Source organism: Alligator sinensis, unplaced genomic scaffold (genome assembly GCF_000455745.1).
Source record: "Alligator sinensis unplaced genomic scaffold, ASM45574v1 scaffold1269_1, whole genome shotgun sequence".
In the NCBI taxonomy this organism is placed as follows: domain Eukaryota; kingdom Metazoa; phylum Chordata; order Crocodylia; family Alligatoridae; genus Alligator; species Alligator sinensis.
The window spans coordinates 115,991-134,961 of NW_005843072.1; the positions used below are offsets into that span (position 1 = coordinate 115,991).

An 18,971-nucleotide genomic window follows, 5' to 3' on the forward strand; every position below is an offset into this window, starting at 1 on the left:
CCAACTACATCATCCCAGCCAAAGCTTTGTCTAGCCAGGTCTTAAAAACGTCTTGTGGGGTGGTCATTGTTGAGCTCATGCTATTTCAGACTGGCTGAAATTTTGTATGAATAATCCTGGTAACCATCTGTCAGATGTTGGTTACACTTTAAAGTTTGCAATCCATATACTTTTTAGTAGATTTTGTTGAACAAGTGGTATGGGGACTGACTCTGTTTTTATGATCGACTGCTTGTAATTGCTTTAGCTCTTTTAGGAAGATTTTAACAAAATGAACAGGCTAAATAAAATCTTGTAGCCTGAGTCTGTTTTAATTTTAACTTTGTGAATCCACCTTTTTCAGGGACCTTAAGCCAGAGAATATTTTGCTAAATGAAGATATGCACATTCAAATAACAGACTTTGGAACAGCAAAAGTATTATCTGCAGATAGTAAACAAGGTATGCAGTTGTCAGTCTCTTATCCTGTGTCTTGTTTAATTACTGTAAATGTAACTAGCTCCCTGGAAATGTAAATCTCTCAAACTTGTTAAATTGTCCTCTGCTTTGAGCATCACAGTTTTTACAGCCTCGATATGTTTTCATCAGCTAGTTTAAGAACGTTATTCCAAGTTTCTGCTTAGATTGGGTAACAAATATATGAAGTTTGGAAAAAGTAAAGTTTGTTTTTGGAGCACTGAAACATCAAGTTATGTACCAGGTGTCAAACCTTCAACTGATCTTGAAACAATAGTTTTTGTTCTGGTTCATTCTATAGGCAAAAGGAGACTTAAGTATTTCTTCAAGGTTTCTGGAAAAAGTAAAAGAAAAATTAAATGACTAAATAAAGAAGTGTCCTTAAGACTTTCAGTAAAATCTCTGGTCTTTTTCCAATTACAATTCCTTGGATGCAGGAAAAGTTAAAAATGTTTTAGGAGAGGGCAGGGGTCCAGGTTGTAGTTGTGTTGGTCTAAGGACATTGGCAGACAAGGTTTTTCGGGTAAATCTGATATCTTTTATTCGACCAACTCAAATAGTTGGAAAAATTATTCTTTTTCAAGCTTTTGGGTATAAATACCCTTTGTCAGGCTGAGGAAGCATTTGCAGTTGGTGTGGAATGAATATTAAAGAAGCCAGGGGCTGGTCTGCAGCAAGACAGGCGGTCAGTGAAGATGTAAATTGAGGAGTCAGCAGGGGAGAGACAGGCTGGGGGAAGGGGGATGAATGTAGCTGGTCAGTCCTGGAGAGGAACCTGGGTGGGGGTCGGATGTTAGGCAGGTTATAATGCGTCATTAAGTCCAATGTCTATATTTAGCTGAGAGGGCAGGCATTTTGGAGAAATTAACAATTGTAGTTACTGAAAACAGGGTGTTAAGATTTAAAATGTACTAAAACCACACTTCAGGAAGTTGAAACTACATAACTGGAATTCATCTTTCTTTGGTGGCAAATATCGCTATGCTTGAGAAGGTATTTGGATGTGTCCACTATTTGGACATTTAATTTATATTACTAATTAAGGAACAATCTCCCATACACTGCCAAGTTTGCCACACTAGTGTGTGTGACACTTCAGACATGGAAGGAAATCTTGGATATCCGTTTAAAAAAAAAAAAAAAAAAATTACTTTCCAACTGTTACTTTCAAACTCCTGTCTGTTTTGACAACTTGTTGAATGTACTTTGCTTTTTAGTAGAGTTAAAGGTAAAGATCATGTAAGATATAGGTTATAATAAACTTTTTTGTTTCCTCAGCACGGGCAAACTCATTTGTAGGGACAGCACAGTACGTTTCTCCAGAGCTGCTGACAGAGAAATCTGCCTGTAAAAGGTAAGTAGTCTTTATTGTGTCTGTAGAGAATTTTACTAACTTCTGTAAGTTAGTTTTTTCCTCCTGCTTTTAAGGAGGAAAAATGTTAACCGTTTTAAGTATCTTTTAACATCTTTATAGTTTAGCATCTCTTATTTCTAACTCTTGTTAAGATTAAAAAAAAAAAAAAAAATGTTGCTCCATACCTCATCCCTGAATTTGTTTGCTTATTCATGAGTTCTGGGGTCTGCTGGTAGACTAACCAATTCATGGATGATGGATCGTGGATGATAAATCTATCAGTAGCTGTTGAATGGAATGGCTAGGGATGTTTCCTGTAGCTTCTCTAAACCCATAATGGTGGATGCCAGGGCAGGTAATGAACAGGGATAGATCACTCGACCTATATCTGGTTCAGTGCTCTCTTCCCCTAAAGCATGCGTCCCTGCTGCTGTCAGAGATGGTGTACTGGACTAGAGGGACCATTAGTCTGACCTTGTGTGGCACTTCTTATGCAGGACTCGAAGTTTTACCATGATAAGAAAGACGGGAGAGGGAAGTCTCGGGTGAAAAGGTTGGATGTCCTGGAAACGGAATACTAAGAAAATGCACTATTTTTCTTTTTCTTGTACCTAAGTAACCAATACCAAGTTAAGGGTGGGGATAGGAAGTGGAAGTTAATCACAGGTAAGCTAGGTGAACTGCTCAGTTTAAGCTTACTTCTTGCTTCTGCTTATTATGGGACAGGAGCAGACACAAAGCAGTTGTTGCAGTAAGTTGTTATATTGTTTCCTCTCTCTCCTCCCCTCATTTTTTAACTTAGTATAATTTTACTCGCTTATATTTACACTTGTGTCTACTGTATTTGAGGTGAAGCGATGAATAGGCGAGTTTAAAGTCAGCTTTTAGAAGTCTGTCAGCTATTGCTTAGGTTTTTGGATGTGAATGAAAGGTATGTTTTGTGATCATAAGAGTTTTGTCTGAATTATATGGGGAAGAGGGAATTCATTCTTGAGTGTCTCACACAGATGTATCTTAAATCAGTATCTTGTTGCTACATTTAGATGCTTTGCTGTTTCCTCTCTGGACATATGCATTGTGTTGGCTGGCAGTGCTTTAGGAGACAAGCTGAGATATGCCTGAGTTAAGTAATGCAGGTTGGTTACTGTTACCTTTCATATATGTATGTGTATATACATATGTGTGTGCACATGCACACATCTATATGAAAGGTAACAGTAACCAGCTTATAGTACTGGACTTTTATTTATATAGAATTGCTAGCTGGCTCCTTTTTGCACTGAACATTGTGTGTGTGTGTGTGTGTGTGTGTGTGTGTGTGTGTGTGTGTACATATAGTGTACAAATCATGCTGCATGGAAACTCATTGATACCCTGACTGTTAGAAATAGAAAATAAGATATGCTTATCTGACTCCAGTTTTATAGCTTTACTGAATAGAGACATTAACCATTTTTGTTGTTGTTGTTCTTTTCTTCCCCCCTCTCCCTTCTCTTTCCTTCAACTTCTAAAGTTCTGATCTCTGGGCTCTTGGATGTATAATTTATCAGCTTGTAGCTGGATTGCCTCCATTTAGAGCTGGGTAAGAGACCTCGGATCACATTTTATGATTTGTATATACTTTAATTTGTTGTGTTTTTTTTCAGTTTTCACTATATATTGCACAGTTTTTAAAGTAAAATTTATCTCAGTACTCCTTGGGTGTTATTACAACACCTGATTTTAATCACTGTTCAATTAACTGACATGATTCATTGCTTAAAGCTAGATTGAGTCCTTGGTTCATCCACAAGAGTGCATAGGGGACCTGCAGGCCCTGGAATCCACAGATGCCTCTTGGGGTTCCCATGCAACTCGCATTACTCTGGTAGCCACCTTGTCCTTGAACGAGGTTTCAAACACCCCCCCACCCCCCCCAACAAGAGATCAGTTTTGCCCTCATGACCCTCCCTACCCCGCCATTTAATCCAAGGGGCAGAAAGTTCATGAAAAAATAGAACTAGAAAGCATCTTAAACAGTTATCTTGTCCAGCCTCTGCTAAAGGCAAGATTTATCCCTGTCTAAACCATCCATGACAGAAGTTTTCTAATCTGCACTTAACTTCTAGTGATGGAGGTTCCACAGCCTCTGTAGGTAAACTGACTGTCCCAGTGTTTCACTGCCCTCATATTAGGAATAATTTTCAGACTAGCCTAGCTAATCTCCCTTGTTGAAATGGCAGCCCATAGTAGAGCTTTACTCTCCTTTTGAGCATCCCTAGGGAGGCTGGGGTTGAACTCGACCCTTATTAGCTTTTAAAAGCCGTTATTCTTAAAAAATTAAGTATTTCTTATTCAGCTCATGTAATATACCGGTAAAGGTACTGTAGGGAGCAGATGATAACTGGACTGAATATTCTTTTTCTTGCAGAAATGAATATCTTATATTTCAGAAGATAATTAAGTTGGAATATGACTTCCCCGAAAAATTCTTCCCCAAGGCCAAAGACCTTGTAGAAAAGCTCTTGGTAAATATTCAGGTGTTATTATTGTTAGATGAATAAATAGCATAGGCCAGGGGCTGGCAGCCTATGGCTCATGGGCCAGATTTGGTTCACAGACTAATTTTATCCAGCCCACAAAGCTTGGGGGGGTTGCCTTGTATGGTGGTTGGGCAGTGGGGAGAAATAGTGGCTGTGGCACTCGGGGGCTAGGAGAGTAAGCAGTGACTGGCAGTGGCACAGGCCAGGCTGGTAGTAGCCTGAGCTTAGATGTGAGCTCTGTAAAGCGTCTCCAAGCTGCAAAACATTGCCAGCCCTCCACATAGGCTCTCCGGTATATACTGAATTGATCAGTTTTCCTAACTGTGTATCCAAATTGTTACAAACCCTTAAACTCATTTTACTCTACTAAGAATCCTTAACATTCCTGACTGTGTAGAGGGAGAACTCATCATCTGGAAAATTGGCATCTGTTATTAAACAGCTCTTTTAAGACACGATGAAGAAGCTGTATGAACATGAAGTACATCTGTTACTGAAATGGAAAAAATGATTGTAAATAATTATGCAGTACTGACAAAACAAATTTGTAGGCAGATGTTTTCAGCTATTGAACAGAAGTATCTTTGTTATTTGTAAAATATAAATTAATTTGCATTGTATTTCAGAGTACTTGGTCCATATTTCACTACGCTATTATAACAGCAACTAAAGAAATTACTATACAAAACGTTACTTGTGCAGAGAAAAAAAAGATATCTTATTAATGAGTATTCAGTCAGAAGTGAAATAAATTTTGTAGAAAATATTTACCCTTTATTTAGTAACAGTGTGTTAAAGCTGAATAGGCTAACAGTTACAGGATGAAAATCAGAAAAAGATTAGCATTGGGCTGTTATAAAGTTAGCATTCATTTTGAAACTAATTTTCATTATTATAGAGAAGTGTTAAGTAAGTTAAGTAACTTTAACTCCTTCAGGTTCTAGATGCTACAAAAAGATTAGGCTGTGAAGAAATGGGAGGGTATGAACCTCTGAAGGCTCATCCATTCTTTGAATCAATCTCATGGGAGAATCTGCATCTTCAGACACCCCCGAAGCTCACAGCGTACTTGCCAGCAATGTCTGAAGATGATGAAGATTGCTATGGAAATGTATGTGTCAATTTTGCTATATTCAACTCTATTGCAACTCCAGATTTTTCTGAAGAGTAATTATTGCCAAGCAAATGCTTCTACTGAATCAGTTTTGGTGACAGGTCAGGGTCCCATTTCATAATTGGTTGGTAGATGACCAGTAGCCATTAAGTAGGGCTGGTCAGAAATGTTGTGTCCAAACAGTTGTTTAGTGACAAAAAAATTGGAGCTTGACTAAGTTAATTTCTCCAGAAAGCAGGTATTTGTTTTGAACAAAGAACAGTATTATGTTCTGCTTGAAAACTAACACATTTTAATTTGCTTCATGTCCCATGGGGAATCCAGCTTCCCTGGCTGGATTGCAGCTTCCATGATGGACTGCCTCTCCTTTGCAGGAAGGGAGACACTATTACATCATGGGTCTTGCTGCTTTGCTCTCAAAGAACCCACAGTATCGAGTAAACATAAACCACTTTGTGTCACCTGAAGAAGCCATTTTGATGCCTTATGTCTTCAAAGTTCAACCAGCGATGGAGAGCATCTTTTGTCATACCATGAATAACTGCTTAATGTTCTAGAACTTGCATAACTCTCTGCTCAGGCTGAAGATCTTTATCTAAAAATGACCAATCCCATCAAACAACTGAACTGTAGAGTAAAGCTTAAAGTTCCATTCACTTAAGCAAAAATCCATGACTTCTTTAAGGACCTGACAGGTCCATAATGTGCTACACAGTCTCACTTTCCATGAGATTGTAGAACTTGCATTCAATAAAGTCAGATTATTCTGACTGTTTCATTATCTCAGCAATAATATCTACCAGTCTAATGCTAAAACACGGGTGAGATTCTAACTCTTCTAGGTGCTTTATTGAAATTAATTCTGTTGATGGTATTACCACAAGACAAAATAGGAATATTTTATGGGCTGATGAAAATGACAGGTTCTCTTTGTAGATTAAAATTCTTTTTGAAGTCAAGAGTACACCGGCATGTAACATCTCCTTCCCTTTGGCTTTTGGATAACAGTGTTGTAATACCAGACCAGAGAGAGAGAGAGCAGTCCGTTTATATTGCAGTGCAGAGAGACCAAGTTTTACAGGTGATAACAAGAAGTCAGCATTGTATTGATTAGATTGCAATTACAGTGAGAGTGTGTAGCGTTCACCATCAGATCTGTTGTTCTTCTTTTATTGTTGAGTTCCCCCCCTTTTAAGAGTCCTACCTCTTAATTTAGGAAACTAAAGAGTTGGAATGACCTGTTATAATTTGTCTTCCTCCTCCCTGGATTAATTGTTTCTCTAATTCAATTGCCATAACCTCCACCTTTAACATGCACTTACCATTTTGTGTTAAGCAAGTGCATACCTTCACTGAGAACACTAGGAGTTGAAGTAGTTTAATTTCCACATTGGTGGCTGTTGTTGACAAACAATAGTGTCATAGTGGATGGGTCGGTATCGACCTGGAAGGGCGTGGGCAGTGGGGTCCCGCAGGGCTCGGTCCTTGGACCGATACTCTTCAATGTCTTCATCAGCGACTTGGATGAGGGAGTGACGTGTACTCTGTCCAAGTTTGCGGATGACACAGAGCTGTGGGGAGAAGTAGACACGCCGGAGGGCAGGGAACAACTACAAGCAGACCTGGACAGGTTGGACAAATGGGCAGAAGACAACAGAATGCAGTTCAACAAGGAGAAATGCAAAGTGCTGCACCTAGGGAGGAAAAATGTCCAGCATACCTACAGCCTAGGGAATGACCTGCTGGGTGGCACGGAAGCGGAAAGGGATCTTGGAGTCCTAGTGGACTCCAAGATGAACATGAGTCGGCAGTGTGACGAAGCCATCAGAAAAGCTAATGGCACTTTATCGTGCATCAGCAGATGCATGACGAACAGAACCAAGGAGGCGATACTTCCCCTCTATCGGGCGTTGGTCAGACCGCAGTTGGAGTACTGCGTGCAATTCTGGGCGCCACACTTCAAGAGGGATGCGGATGACCTGGAGAAGGTCCAGAGAAGGGCCACTCGTATGGTTAAGGGCTTGCAGAGAAATAATGGCTATAAGCTAGGAGAGAGCAGATTTAGACTGGACATTAGGAAGAACTTCTTCACAGTTACAGTGACCAGAATCTGGAATGGGCTCCCAAGGGAGGTGGTGCTGTCCCCTACCCTGGGAGTCTTCAAAAGGAAGTTAGATAGGCATCTGGCTGGGGTCATCTGAACACAGCACACTTTCCTGCCTGTGCAGGGGGTTGGACTCGATGATCTATTGAGGTCCCTTCCGACCCTAACATCTACGAATAGTTGTGCAAATGCATTCAGTTGAGTCACTCCAAAAGTGGTGGAGTTTAATAGAAATCAAGAATGTATGAATCCTACTTATGACATAGAATAGGGTTAGTCTTTTTGTTTCTAAGATCTTCATGCCTTAGTTTCTTGGTTCCCTCTTATTCCCTGACCAGAAGTTACTGATGGTCCCCTTTTAATTATTTATTAATTCAAAGACCATGTATTTTTCTCCTCGGGCCTCCTCACTGTGGAACTTTCTACCTTTTACTAGGCAGCAACAGTGTGCCTGATGCTTTCTAAGAGCAGAGTGGATTGACATGACAAGCTTGCTCTGTCTGTCATACCCTCCAGGATGAGGGATGATGGGGACCTGCATTCCACAGCAGGAACATTAAAACATTGTGCAACCCAGAGTTCTGCATTGTGAAAGGGAACATTCCTGTTACGTCTCTTGGGGGTGTTATGTCCATTCTTCAGTTTTGCAGCGCACTGAGTATACCACATAGCAAACTGGAAGGCGAGACAAGTTGGAGGGAGCAAAAGGATGAATTTAGCAATAGAAAACTTAGTTGAAGGACATTTTATTGTAAGGAAATAATCCTTAAAAGTGTATTTGGGTACGGAATAGTCTTGGAAGCTGCAGAAGGATCATTCCTGGGACAGCTGAACAAAGCAGACTTGTTGAAAAGGGATAAATTAGATGATACAGGCTAATTTACTCCTCTTTGTAAAATGCTTTGAGATCTATGGATGCAAATCTATATAAGAGCTAAGTGTTAATTTTGTATTGGATGCAATGCAAACATAAAAGCCAGAGACAGGAAAAAATCTGAATATGAAGTTTCAATGCAATGCCAATGCCATGCCATTAGGGCACCAGTAGTTGCAAGTATTTAAACTGTTGATTTTGCTTTGATTTTTTTTTTCACGTAAGAGATGAAACTCTGCCAAATTGTGATTGACTTAATGTATACACACAAGGCATAAATGACCTAATTTCTTCTTTTGCTTTTGCTTTAGGTATTGGTATCTTATTTAGCTTTTTATGTTTCTTGTTACAGTCTGAAATTACTTCTAGCTTTAAGTTTTTTAGAGCGTATCAGTATAAATAAGTATCTGGTAAAGTTCAGAATTAAAAGCAACTGAACTCCTTATATTGAAATGTTGAGTAGATCTTTTTATTAAAAAAACAAAAAAGACTAAAATTTGTTTTTGCTATATTTTTTTCCCTTTCTTAGTATGACAATCTCCTGAGTCAGTTTGGCTGTATGCAAGTTTCTGGTTCTTCCCACTCGCTGTCTGGTCCAGAAATGAGTCCACCACAAATGTCAGGTGGTAACATCGAACAGTACATTCATGATCTTGACAGTAATTCCTTTGAACTGGACTTGCAATTTTCTGAAGATGAGAAGAGGTTACTTCTGGCAAAACAAGCTGGTGGAAACCCATGGTAAGGTGTTTAAAATGCAGTTAATCTGTGATTTTTTTTTTTTTTTTTTTTGCTTTAATAAGGAATCCATAGCACAATAAACCCGCTGTTCTTGCTTTAGTTCAGGTTAACTTTTGCAATAGAAGTCCAACAGCTGAGTGGTTAAAAATTTAATAAGCAAGGATGCCTTTCTTGAATTAAACTGGTAGCATAAATCTTTACATAACAGCTCTGTAAGTTTTTGGGGTCTGAGATCTAGTGTCATTCTTGCTTTGTCACAAGGGCCCCAGTAATAGGTTCTTCAGACTGGATCAATCTGTTTCACTATCAGAACCCCCTTGACATCAGATTTTACCCTTGATAATACTTAGGCATGACTATTAGTCCTCATTCCTAATAGTTATTAAGGTGCATATAAATGTATCTAGTTATCATAAGCAAGTAACAGTTTGGGATATGGGGGGAGGAGGCAGAAGTTCACCTAATATTTAAAGTTATATTTGTGGTTAATGGGGGTGAGGGAGGTGCACTATGTAGAGAGATGTTGCAAAGAATTTTTTTTCCAACTATTTGAGTTGGTCTAATAAATGATGTTATATTTACCAAAAGAAACTTGCCTGCCTGTGTAGAGAGAGGAAGTTGTTAAAGATTCCAAGGCAGTATAGACACTGAGAAATTTCTAAGATAAATGAGTGAGAAATAAAATGATTACTAGGGCAGTGTTGGCTACTTCTTGTGGCGGGGTTCTGGAATGACAGTGGCTTGTTCTTTTTCTCTTGTTAGGCATCAATTTGTAGAAAATAACTTAATACTAAAAATGGGTCCAGTAGACAAAAGAAAGGTAAGTCTTAATTTTCTTCTAGAAAGGTTGCAAATGATGCTGCTTTTGTAGGCTCCCTCCCAGTTAAAAGATGTAGCATTTCCCAACAAACAGATCTTTCACAAATTTAATATCATTAAGGGTGCCTGTACACAAGTGCGATGCAGCACATCAGAACAGACGGGATTAATTGAGTCTGCTGGAGCATAGTAATTACTGTGCTCCAGCAGCCTCCTGCATCTTGTGCATCAGTGTCCCCGTGCTTTGAAAAGGAGGTGGGGGAGCTTGAACTAAAGGTCATTTGAGCTTTAGTTCAAGCGCCCCCCACCTCCTTTTTGAAGCATGGGGATACTGATATATGAAATACTGCAGTGCTTTAACTAGAGCGGCTTTTGGAGTGGTTCTAATTAAAGTGCCCCCCCCCAACACCTGGAGCACACGTAGAAGTGCCCTAAGGTTGGTTGGTTGGTTTGTTTTTGTTTGTTTTAAAATGGAGTAGTCTTTAGGGCTGTGTGAAGTTTCGGTCCTTGATTCAATTCAACAGAGATTTGGCCCAATTTGGTGGCCAAATCTCCAAATCCGAATCGAATTGGAGGACCCTTTAATCTCTCCAAATAGATTCGGGACCCTCTGAATTGGTTCGGAGAGATTCGGAAAGATTTGGCGATTCAGACATAGACACGGCTTTAAGTGTTTTCTCTACATACCTCGAGGTAACAGTGGGTCGTGAATGCTGCGATGCTGGGGCACGTGGAGCATCCCACAGGAGCCTGGGGGGGCTCCTCGGCATGCTCTGCAGCAGACCTGGAAGTGGACTAGAAGTACATCCAGTCTGCTTCTGGGTACACCGGGGAGCGTGCGGGGGTGGGCCACGCCCCCCCTTCCGCTCAGCGACTGGTGCCTCCTGGGTCTGGGGGGGCACCTGGGGTCCCCCCCACAGGCGATCACTGAGCTGGGGGGCCCCCCTGCATGCTCCCCAGCAGACCCAGATGTAGACCGGAAGTACTTCCAGTCCACTTCTGCATTCACCTCCTGAGCATGCCAGGGAGGTCCCCGTGCTCCTGTGGGATGCTCCATCCACCCCAGCATCGCAGCAATCATGAGCCACGCTGGTACCTCAAGGTATGTAGACAAAACATTTAAAGCTGTGTCTATGGCCGAAATCACTGATTCTCTGAATCGGCATCAAATGTTCAGATTCGGATCTGGCCAAATCGAATTGGGGAGACAATGATCCACATCAACTAATCGAATCACTGTCTCTGATTTGGGCTGAATCCAAATCAGTTAGGGCCCCTAGTAGTCTTTTCAGTTGGAGGAATGTTGTAATCCAGCTTTCCTAGAAGCTTTCAACTCAAACAGCATTGAATGCAAATACCCGTCAACCTTCTTTATCAGTCCGAGTTGTTGAAGTACTCTGCAAAGTTTCAATTTTTTGGATAGATATCAATGTCTAGGACTAGGATTTAGACCATCATTGGGCCAAAGCAGGAGGTAGACTGAAATAAGCTGCCATTATAATAGTAGCTCTTCTTTCCTTCCTCTTCTGCATGTGATTGTGATTTAGATTATTTACAGGGAAACGGGTGGCCTTAGGATCATAGAGAAAGAAGGGAGCTCTGGAGTTGTACAGTCACTTAACTGCCCCCATGTTGTCACCACCCGCCTCCCACATGCCCGAGATTCTCTTCATCTTAATTGCTTTTTGTTTACTTCGCCCTCTGCGTTCTTCAGAAGTCCGTTGCTTTGATTGCTGACTTTACAGAGAATAAGAGGCTTTAAAAAGTAGCTTACTATCACAATGTCCATACGACTGGCCGCTTTTTTTTTTTCCTAAAAGTCAGAAAATGTAGAAAATGTAGAAAATTTGATACTTATCTGGGCTGACGGTAGTTTTACTAAGTGGTTAGATTATGGATTTGTTTAGGGACAGCGATGATCCTGCCTCCGGCTCAGTCTTGGTCTAGATGACCTGTGGACATTCCTTCCAGCCCTATTTCTCTGTTTTTTTTTTTTATGAGAGTGACTACTTAAAATGCTAGTTGTATGCATGCTGCATCGGAAATGTGTTGAGGCAAAAATGGTTAAGAATAAGAAATTGTTGTATAAAGTGCTAGCCAATGTTCAGAGACAGACTGGGTCCCTGCCTAAACTGCTTATGGTATACATTGTTTGTGACCGAGAGAGAGTGAACAGAGGGGAAATGGGTGAGGAAAGCACAAACTTGATCCAAAATGTTAGTGAAGTTATTTATTTTAATTGTCATCCTCTGTTTATGGTGATGATTATTTTGGGGAGAAGGAGTTAAAACATTTCTAAAGCAAGTTATGTAGTAATGAATGCTAGTGTAAAAGGTGATGAAAGTTGCAGACACACTAGTGGCTTGTAGGTATTACCTTTTTAAGCATGTTCTAGAAATAATAAAGAAACCAAGCAACACTTGGAAACACCAGGCAAATAAGATACTTACGGGATGCTCCAGTCTCTGAACTTGATTCAGCTGTATTCATTCCGTTTCTACTGGGATGCCTTGAGAACCTTAAACTTCTCAAAACTTATCCATGGGGGGGAAAAAGCTTTATCAGTGGCCAAATAATTTGGTATCCGTTAATTATCTGATGACTGTGTTGTCTGACGCTTGCATGCAAAAGGATTTGAAAAATTCCTGATTAGATAAACAGTACATTGATGAAGAGTATCCCACACTCTCCTGGATCAAAGCTATGATGAAAAGTACATAGGCAATTGCTAAAGTCCCATTGAAATCGATGTGAATTATGCACATGCTTTAGAAAATAGATCGTTTGATAATACATAGCTTGTTCTTTGTATTACTGCTACTCTTGTCAGGGATTGTTTGCTCGTCGGCGCCAGTTACTCCTCACAGAAGGGCCCCATTTGTATTATGTGGATCCTGTCAACAAGGTTCTGAAAGGGGAGATTCCATGGTCACTAGAGCTGCGACCGGAAGCCAAGAATTTTAAGACCTTTTTTGTTCACACAGTAAGTAAATATCCTTTCAATTTTTTTCAGGAGCCTTAAAATAACTTTAATCACCACGCATGTATTAAACTATTGGAATTTGAATTGAATTGAAACATCTGAGAAGTTTTTTCATCTTGTAAATAAACACAGATACTTAGGGTTACCTGTGGAAACTGAGCTGTGGGTCTTTATACCTTTGTATGGCTAGGAAGCAGTGAAGTGTTTAGGTCTTGTTTTGTTTTGCTTTCATTAAAGAAATAGAAACTTAAATGGATTGTGTGATCCAAAAAGAATTGCATAAAGAATTTTGTCTTGCTCCATTTGCAGTTGAGTCCAAGCACTCTTGCATATTGCAGCTCACCAGACTTATGTCAGCCTACTGTATCTCAGTTACTTACATATGTACATCCACCAGTAGTACCATTTTGCAGTGATAATGCATGAAGTTGCTTTTAATTGCTAGTCAATTTAATGTGTTCTTGAAGATTTTTTTTTTAATATATTCTGAATGATTGATTTCTTACCAGTAGCAGAATATTTTATTGCTTTTCACTGTCTTGTCTTGTCTGTTCTTGGAATAGTCATTAAACTGTTATTTACTTGTAGCCTAACAGGACATATTACCTGATGGACCCAAGTGGGAATGCTCATAAATGGTGCAAAAAGATACATGAAGTTTGGCGGCACAGATACCATCAGAATGCTGCTAACTAGTAAAGCTCATCCAAAATATCCCAGTCTCCCTACTTGCTGCTAGAACTCCACGTGCAGCCGATCAGAGGAATCTTCCCAACCCACCTGTTATCCATCTCAAGGGGAAGCATATGTCTGAAATATTTTGTTGTTTTTTTTAAAAAACAAACACAAATGGAATTCAGGGTCGCTTTGCTCGCTCTTTGTGCTTCTGTTGAGGCTTCCACATGCATATCGTTGCAGTGAAGATCTTGCTTTTGTGCACTTCGGCTCAATTTCTGCTGCAAACTAGTAGATAGACCTTGCATTACCAGCTTCACTTAAGATCAGTTAAAACCAATCCACACGCACACACCCCAAATTGTATACCAGCTCTGTATTTTATGGGGCTGGTTATTTCTGTGACTTTCAGATTATCATTAAACTGTATTTCATCAGGGAGCTTCTAAATGCCTCCACTGAGGTATAACTATTACCTCTTTTCCTCTCCCCCTCCAATCTCTGTTGCACCCCTTCTTTTCCCCAGGCTTACTGGTATATGGCATTTGCAGTCAGGTCAGTTGTACCCTCGCATAACTCCTAATATAGTTCTGGTTGCAGGATTTCCGTGGTACTTAATTATAATTATGTGAGTGAATCAGATGTGTGTGTCTGGCAGGCAGACTCTGATGATACAGGTTGTAAGAATAAAATGCTGAATTGGGCACTGAAAAAAAAATTCTAAAATGGAAATGGTGGCTTTTGAAGCTTATAAAGTTTTAAAGATGAAATTTTAATTTTAATTTGATGCATTTACATGTTTAATCAAGGGACAATAAATTTACCAGCATGCTTTTAACTAATACTAACTAAAAATGAACTAGTTAGTTAAAAACAAAAAACAAAAAAAATGTTACTATTGAAGTAGTAAATAGACTTCACCTTTTCAGGAGATGAGGGCAAGTAGCTTTCTTTCCAGGGTGTGCATGTATTGTGCATTTTAGTGGGGCCAACCTATTTACTTGGGTAGAGAAGGAAGAGTGAAAATTTTGTACAATAGATGACTTGATTTATTTGTCTTTGTATAATGAGATGTACAAATATTCCTGTCTTGGTCCTTAGCCAAACATCTCTGACCTTTTAGCAATTCTGAAAATATTTTAAACAATTTAAATATTTTAGGCCCTTACATTGAATTAAAAATTGTCAATACAGAGAACATTTATGGTACTTCAGGCATATCTATATAATGAAAACGTTTTGTCCATATCGGCCGACTTCATCCCTTTCAAATTAAGTTTTTTGTGGTCAAACATTTCCTGTAACATAGTGAAGACTTTGTTTCTACATGTTAAAAATAACTTCTCGTGGTTTGTTTTTTTTTTTTTTTTTTTTCCCCCCCCCCCATGTATTTGTACTTCTGGGAAACTGGGACCCCCTTGAAAGGGTAAATCCAGGCCTGGAAAGGCATTTTTCCTTCATGTTTTATGCAGTATAAATACCACACCCACTTGTTCATTTGCAAAGAAGTGCCTCATCTTTGCTCCTTTGCCTCTTAAATTCTTTTAGTACAATATACACCACCTGCTCTCTTAAGGAAGAAAGTCCTGCGGTAGTGTTAAGATCGTAGTTGGACTCCATTGTTGTGGTTAGCCAGAATGCCCCAGAAGTAATTGGGTAATGCTAGATGTACTCGGAGAGGGTTATTGTGGGCATTAGGAGTGGTGTATCACTTGACTTGGAGAAGATAGTTCAGGATCTCTGTGTTTCCAGAACCTTAAAAGAAAGTGTGATTATTTTTTTTTACTGCATTCTTCATAACTTTCCTTTTGGAGGGAGAACTAGTATGTAGTAGGATTCTGTACCAACAAGTCCATGCAAGTACTGACAAGTTCACTACTTGTATTGTCATGTTTGAGAGGAGCTACAGTGCTTCTGAAGTTCCTAATATAAAAGGCAAAAGTAAAAGAGAGATCTCTTGTTACAATCAGGCTAGTTTGAAAGTAACTTCCCCCCCACCCCTGCTCAAAAGGCAAAATTGCTTGCTACTAAAATCTGAGTATCACAGTACTCTGCCTCTACACCTGCATTAACCCCACAGACACTAGCATGACCAAGACATGATATTGTACTTCAGAGTTTGTTGCTGTGGTGTCAAATAATGCCAAAGCTGCCAAGCTCCACTTGTATGTCGACTCTCTCTGAGGTCAGTGCCACAGGTTCTGGATTAAAGGTCTTTTAGCACTGAGCTGTAGCTGGATAATATTGCTTTCTTTGGAAGACACTGATAAGGATGGGATTAAACAGAATCTCCATATATGCATTGCTGTTACTCGGTATGAAACAAGTGGGGCATAGGTGAGAGTAATCTCCACAAACTAATCTGGGTGATGCATATGCCTTTCACTGCCCTTTAGATGGGGGCATAGTGGTGGAAAGATTGACCACAGGGAGAAAAATGCACTTAATGTGAGAAATAGAGTCCACTGGTTTGCTGGCAGCTTAGGTACATATTGGGAAGAACTGTGTACAACAGAGGCCTGGATCCTACATGTGTTGGGTACATCTCGGGGAGAATTGGGGCTCAGCAGTTAATGTCAATGCATGGAGGAGAATGCAAATTGGAGGCATCTCCCCTGTCTCTGGAGGGAAGAAGGTTAGGTGGCCACTAGCAGCTTCTGCACACTCCTCGCTACAGCTGTCTTCAAGAGCAGAATCTGTTCATTCATTTTGCTTCCTTCCCTAAACACTTGCTATTTCCAGAAGATTGTGGGGAAAATGATGTGAATCACACCAGCAGATATTTAGCTTGACATTCTGACCCCAGAAATGTGTTCAACTCCACTGATGAATCTACTTTTCTGTTGGATGGAACCTGATGGAAAGAAAGCGGGGATATTGCTGCTATACAGTATACTTGAGCCATCCCTTTACTATCCCTTTATTCGTTCAGCCTTTCTGCACAAGTTCAAAAATGTTTGGCTAAACTGAAAGGCTTTTTTAGCACTGCTACCCTCTATGTCCTAAGCACAGTTCTGAGCTTGGTTAATTTTAACAAGATCATAGTGGCATCACTTTCTTAACTGTAACACAGCTCTGGTCTGTCATGAGCAGTTCAACACAACTGTGTGGGTTTTACGATTTGTTGTGAAACCAGTTGGAGTCTCAGGACCTTGTAAACTATCTAATGTTGCTGTTATCCCCCTTAGCACATGAACCATCTGCTATGTATAATTCCCCAAAACCTCCTGTGGTCTGGGTAAAAGTGTTATGCCCATGCATAATACAGATTTAAGTATTACACTTACAAACAGAAAAGATGTAATTTCTTCTATTAGTTTTGATGACTGGGTACGGCTTAACTTTTTTTTTTTTCTTTTTCCATAAATTTTCCCCAGTTTTGAAATGAGACTGACACCTTGTATGGTATGTCACCTGCAACCTGTAATATGACAAGCACTGAAAACGTGTTTGCATGCATCTGGGATGGAGGGGCTTGTATGAAGTCAATGCTAGGATGATCTGTGGCAGTATGGGGCAATATTACACTCATCTACTTCTGTTTTGAAGAGCCATGTAAAAGTGGAGATGGGTGTTCTTGGCTGAAAAACATTGTCTATGAGGATGGTGGTAGCTACACCAGTAAAGTGCAGTTCTGTCTTGCCCCTAACCCCAACTGAGAGCTGTCTTCCTACTTCAGCACACCTGCTGCACTTCTGCTCACCTGTGAATAAGGGAAATGGAGAGAGCTTCAGAGCTTTGGACTCTTAAAACTAGATGGTACTAAACCCTAGACCATATGTAAAAGGGAAAGACTGTTTCATTGACTTTTCTCAGAAGAGAAAGGTGGGACATAATAGAGGTCTTTCACTTCAGTCTTGTGAGATCTTGCTTGGCATCTTTTTATAGTTACCAGGAGAGGAAATTCAGAAATACCAACACTGCTACATACCCAGAGATAAGTGAAATGGTTTCATGAATGAAAATGGTCTCAAAGAGGAATAAACTGCCTTTACCACATTTTTGCCCCCTGTTAGCTTGCGGAGGGAGAGGGAGGAAAGGGCTTACATGCAAGTAGCTTGCTAACGATGTGCATGACACAGTCCTACTCCTCCTCTTGTCGAGGCTGGGTTGTTTGGTTTTTTTAGAAAAAAAAACAAACCAAAACCCTGAAGTTTTAACAAATTGGTGTGGTATTTATATCACTTTGAAGCATTTGGTGAATGCCTCAAGTATTTTATTTCTAGGCAGATATTTTACTATTCAAACTAGGAATCACTCCTGCAAGGCCTCACGGCCCAAAGGTCGTCCAGCTCTAGATATTTGCTTTGACTGAGCTTGCGGGTGAGTGATTCTGTTTTCAGCTAAAATGGAGGCCATGGTGAAACTCTAACTTAGCCATAAACCTACGTTTCCCATGGGCTTGTTTCCTCTGTTCGGGAAGCAACGCGACTACGTAAAGTGCACATCCTTGACGTGGAAAAACGAATTGGCGAACAGCCCGTGGTCCAGTCTGTCTGTCTGGGTGACGCCGAATGGGGATAGCTGCTGTCTAGAAAGCCTCCTACGACCATATACTAATTGTTGATTGGATGGGGCAGAGCGTACTAAATTGTGGCAGGATTTCCAACTGCTGTATCTGTCTGGTGAAAACAATTGGGAACTAAACTATAATCAGTCTCGATAGTTGTCTGTTAGCTGTCTTTCAGGTGGGTGGCAGTCGGTTATAATGTGTGTAATATTCTCTACCTGGTTTGTAGCTGTAACTGTGATGTACAGGCGAAGCAAAAAATAAAGACCTTACAAAACAGAAGCAAATAATGCAATGATGTTAGGATACACACTTTTGTATTTTTATTCTTATAAGGTTATTTGCTGGCTCTCGGTGGCCTCTAGTTCAGTCTGTGTTATTTAAATTCTAATATATGAATTATTTGGATTGAATTCATGTTCGGGGCCATGGTGTTGTATGTATTGATGTACAGCCTTGAATGTGAATAATTATTGTAAACTATATTTACACCTTTTCTGGCTTTATTATATAAATTTTCTATTGGTCGATGATTTAATCATATCTCATAATTTAATGACTCTGTTTATCCTCCCTCGACAGATCTGTGCCGTAGCCGTAGTTAGTGACTGGATGATGGATTTTCACTTATGCTCGATAGTCTTGTAATAAAAGCATGTAGGGTCCGAGGCCCGGCTCCCGCCTCCTCTTTCCGCGCCGGCCCGCCAGGGGCGGGGCCCGGGGTTGCGGGGCGGGGCGGGGCGCGGCGGAACTTCCGGCGGGGACACGGGCCCGGAGCGCACTTCCGGCGGGGAGGGGGACGGGAAATCCGGGCGGACA

At 40.3% G+C, this 18,971-nt stretch overlaps 1 protein-coding gene across 2 annotated transcripts in view; it reads left to right on the plus strand.

The window, feature by feature from the left end:
- PDPK1 (3-phosphoinositide dependent protein kinase 1) overlaps nt 1-18,971 on the plus strand; it is a 98,571-nt gene that overhangs the window by 27,565 nt on the left and 52,035 nt on the right. Inside the window, exons 6-14 of one of the 2 annotated variants that reach the window (XM_006037145.3) lie at nt 344-441; nt 1,735-1,810; nt 3,324-3,392; nt 4,221-4,317; nt 5,270-5,443; nt 8,954-9,165; nt 9,928-9,985; nt 12,815-12,967; nt 13,556-15,589. In XM_006037145.3, coding sequence (XP_006037207.1) covers nt 344-441; nt 1,735-1,810; nt 3,324-3,392; nt 4,221-4,317; nt 5,270-5,443; nt 8,954-9,165; nt 9,928-9,985; nt 12,815-12,967; nt 13,556-13,663 — 1,045 coding nt within the window. In that variant the 3' untranslated portion in view covers nt 13,664-15,589. Of the gene's footprint in view, nt 1-343; nt 442-1,734; nt 1,811-3,323; nt 3,393-4,220; nt 4,318-5,269; nt 5,444-8,953; nt 9,166-9,927; nt 9,986-12,814; nt 12,968-13,555; nt 15,590-18,971 lie in introns of those variants that run through there. The other variant, XM_025193591.1, reaches the window with a different exon arrangement.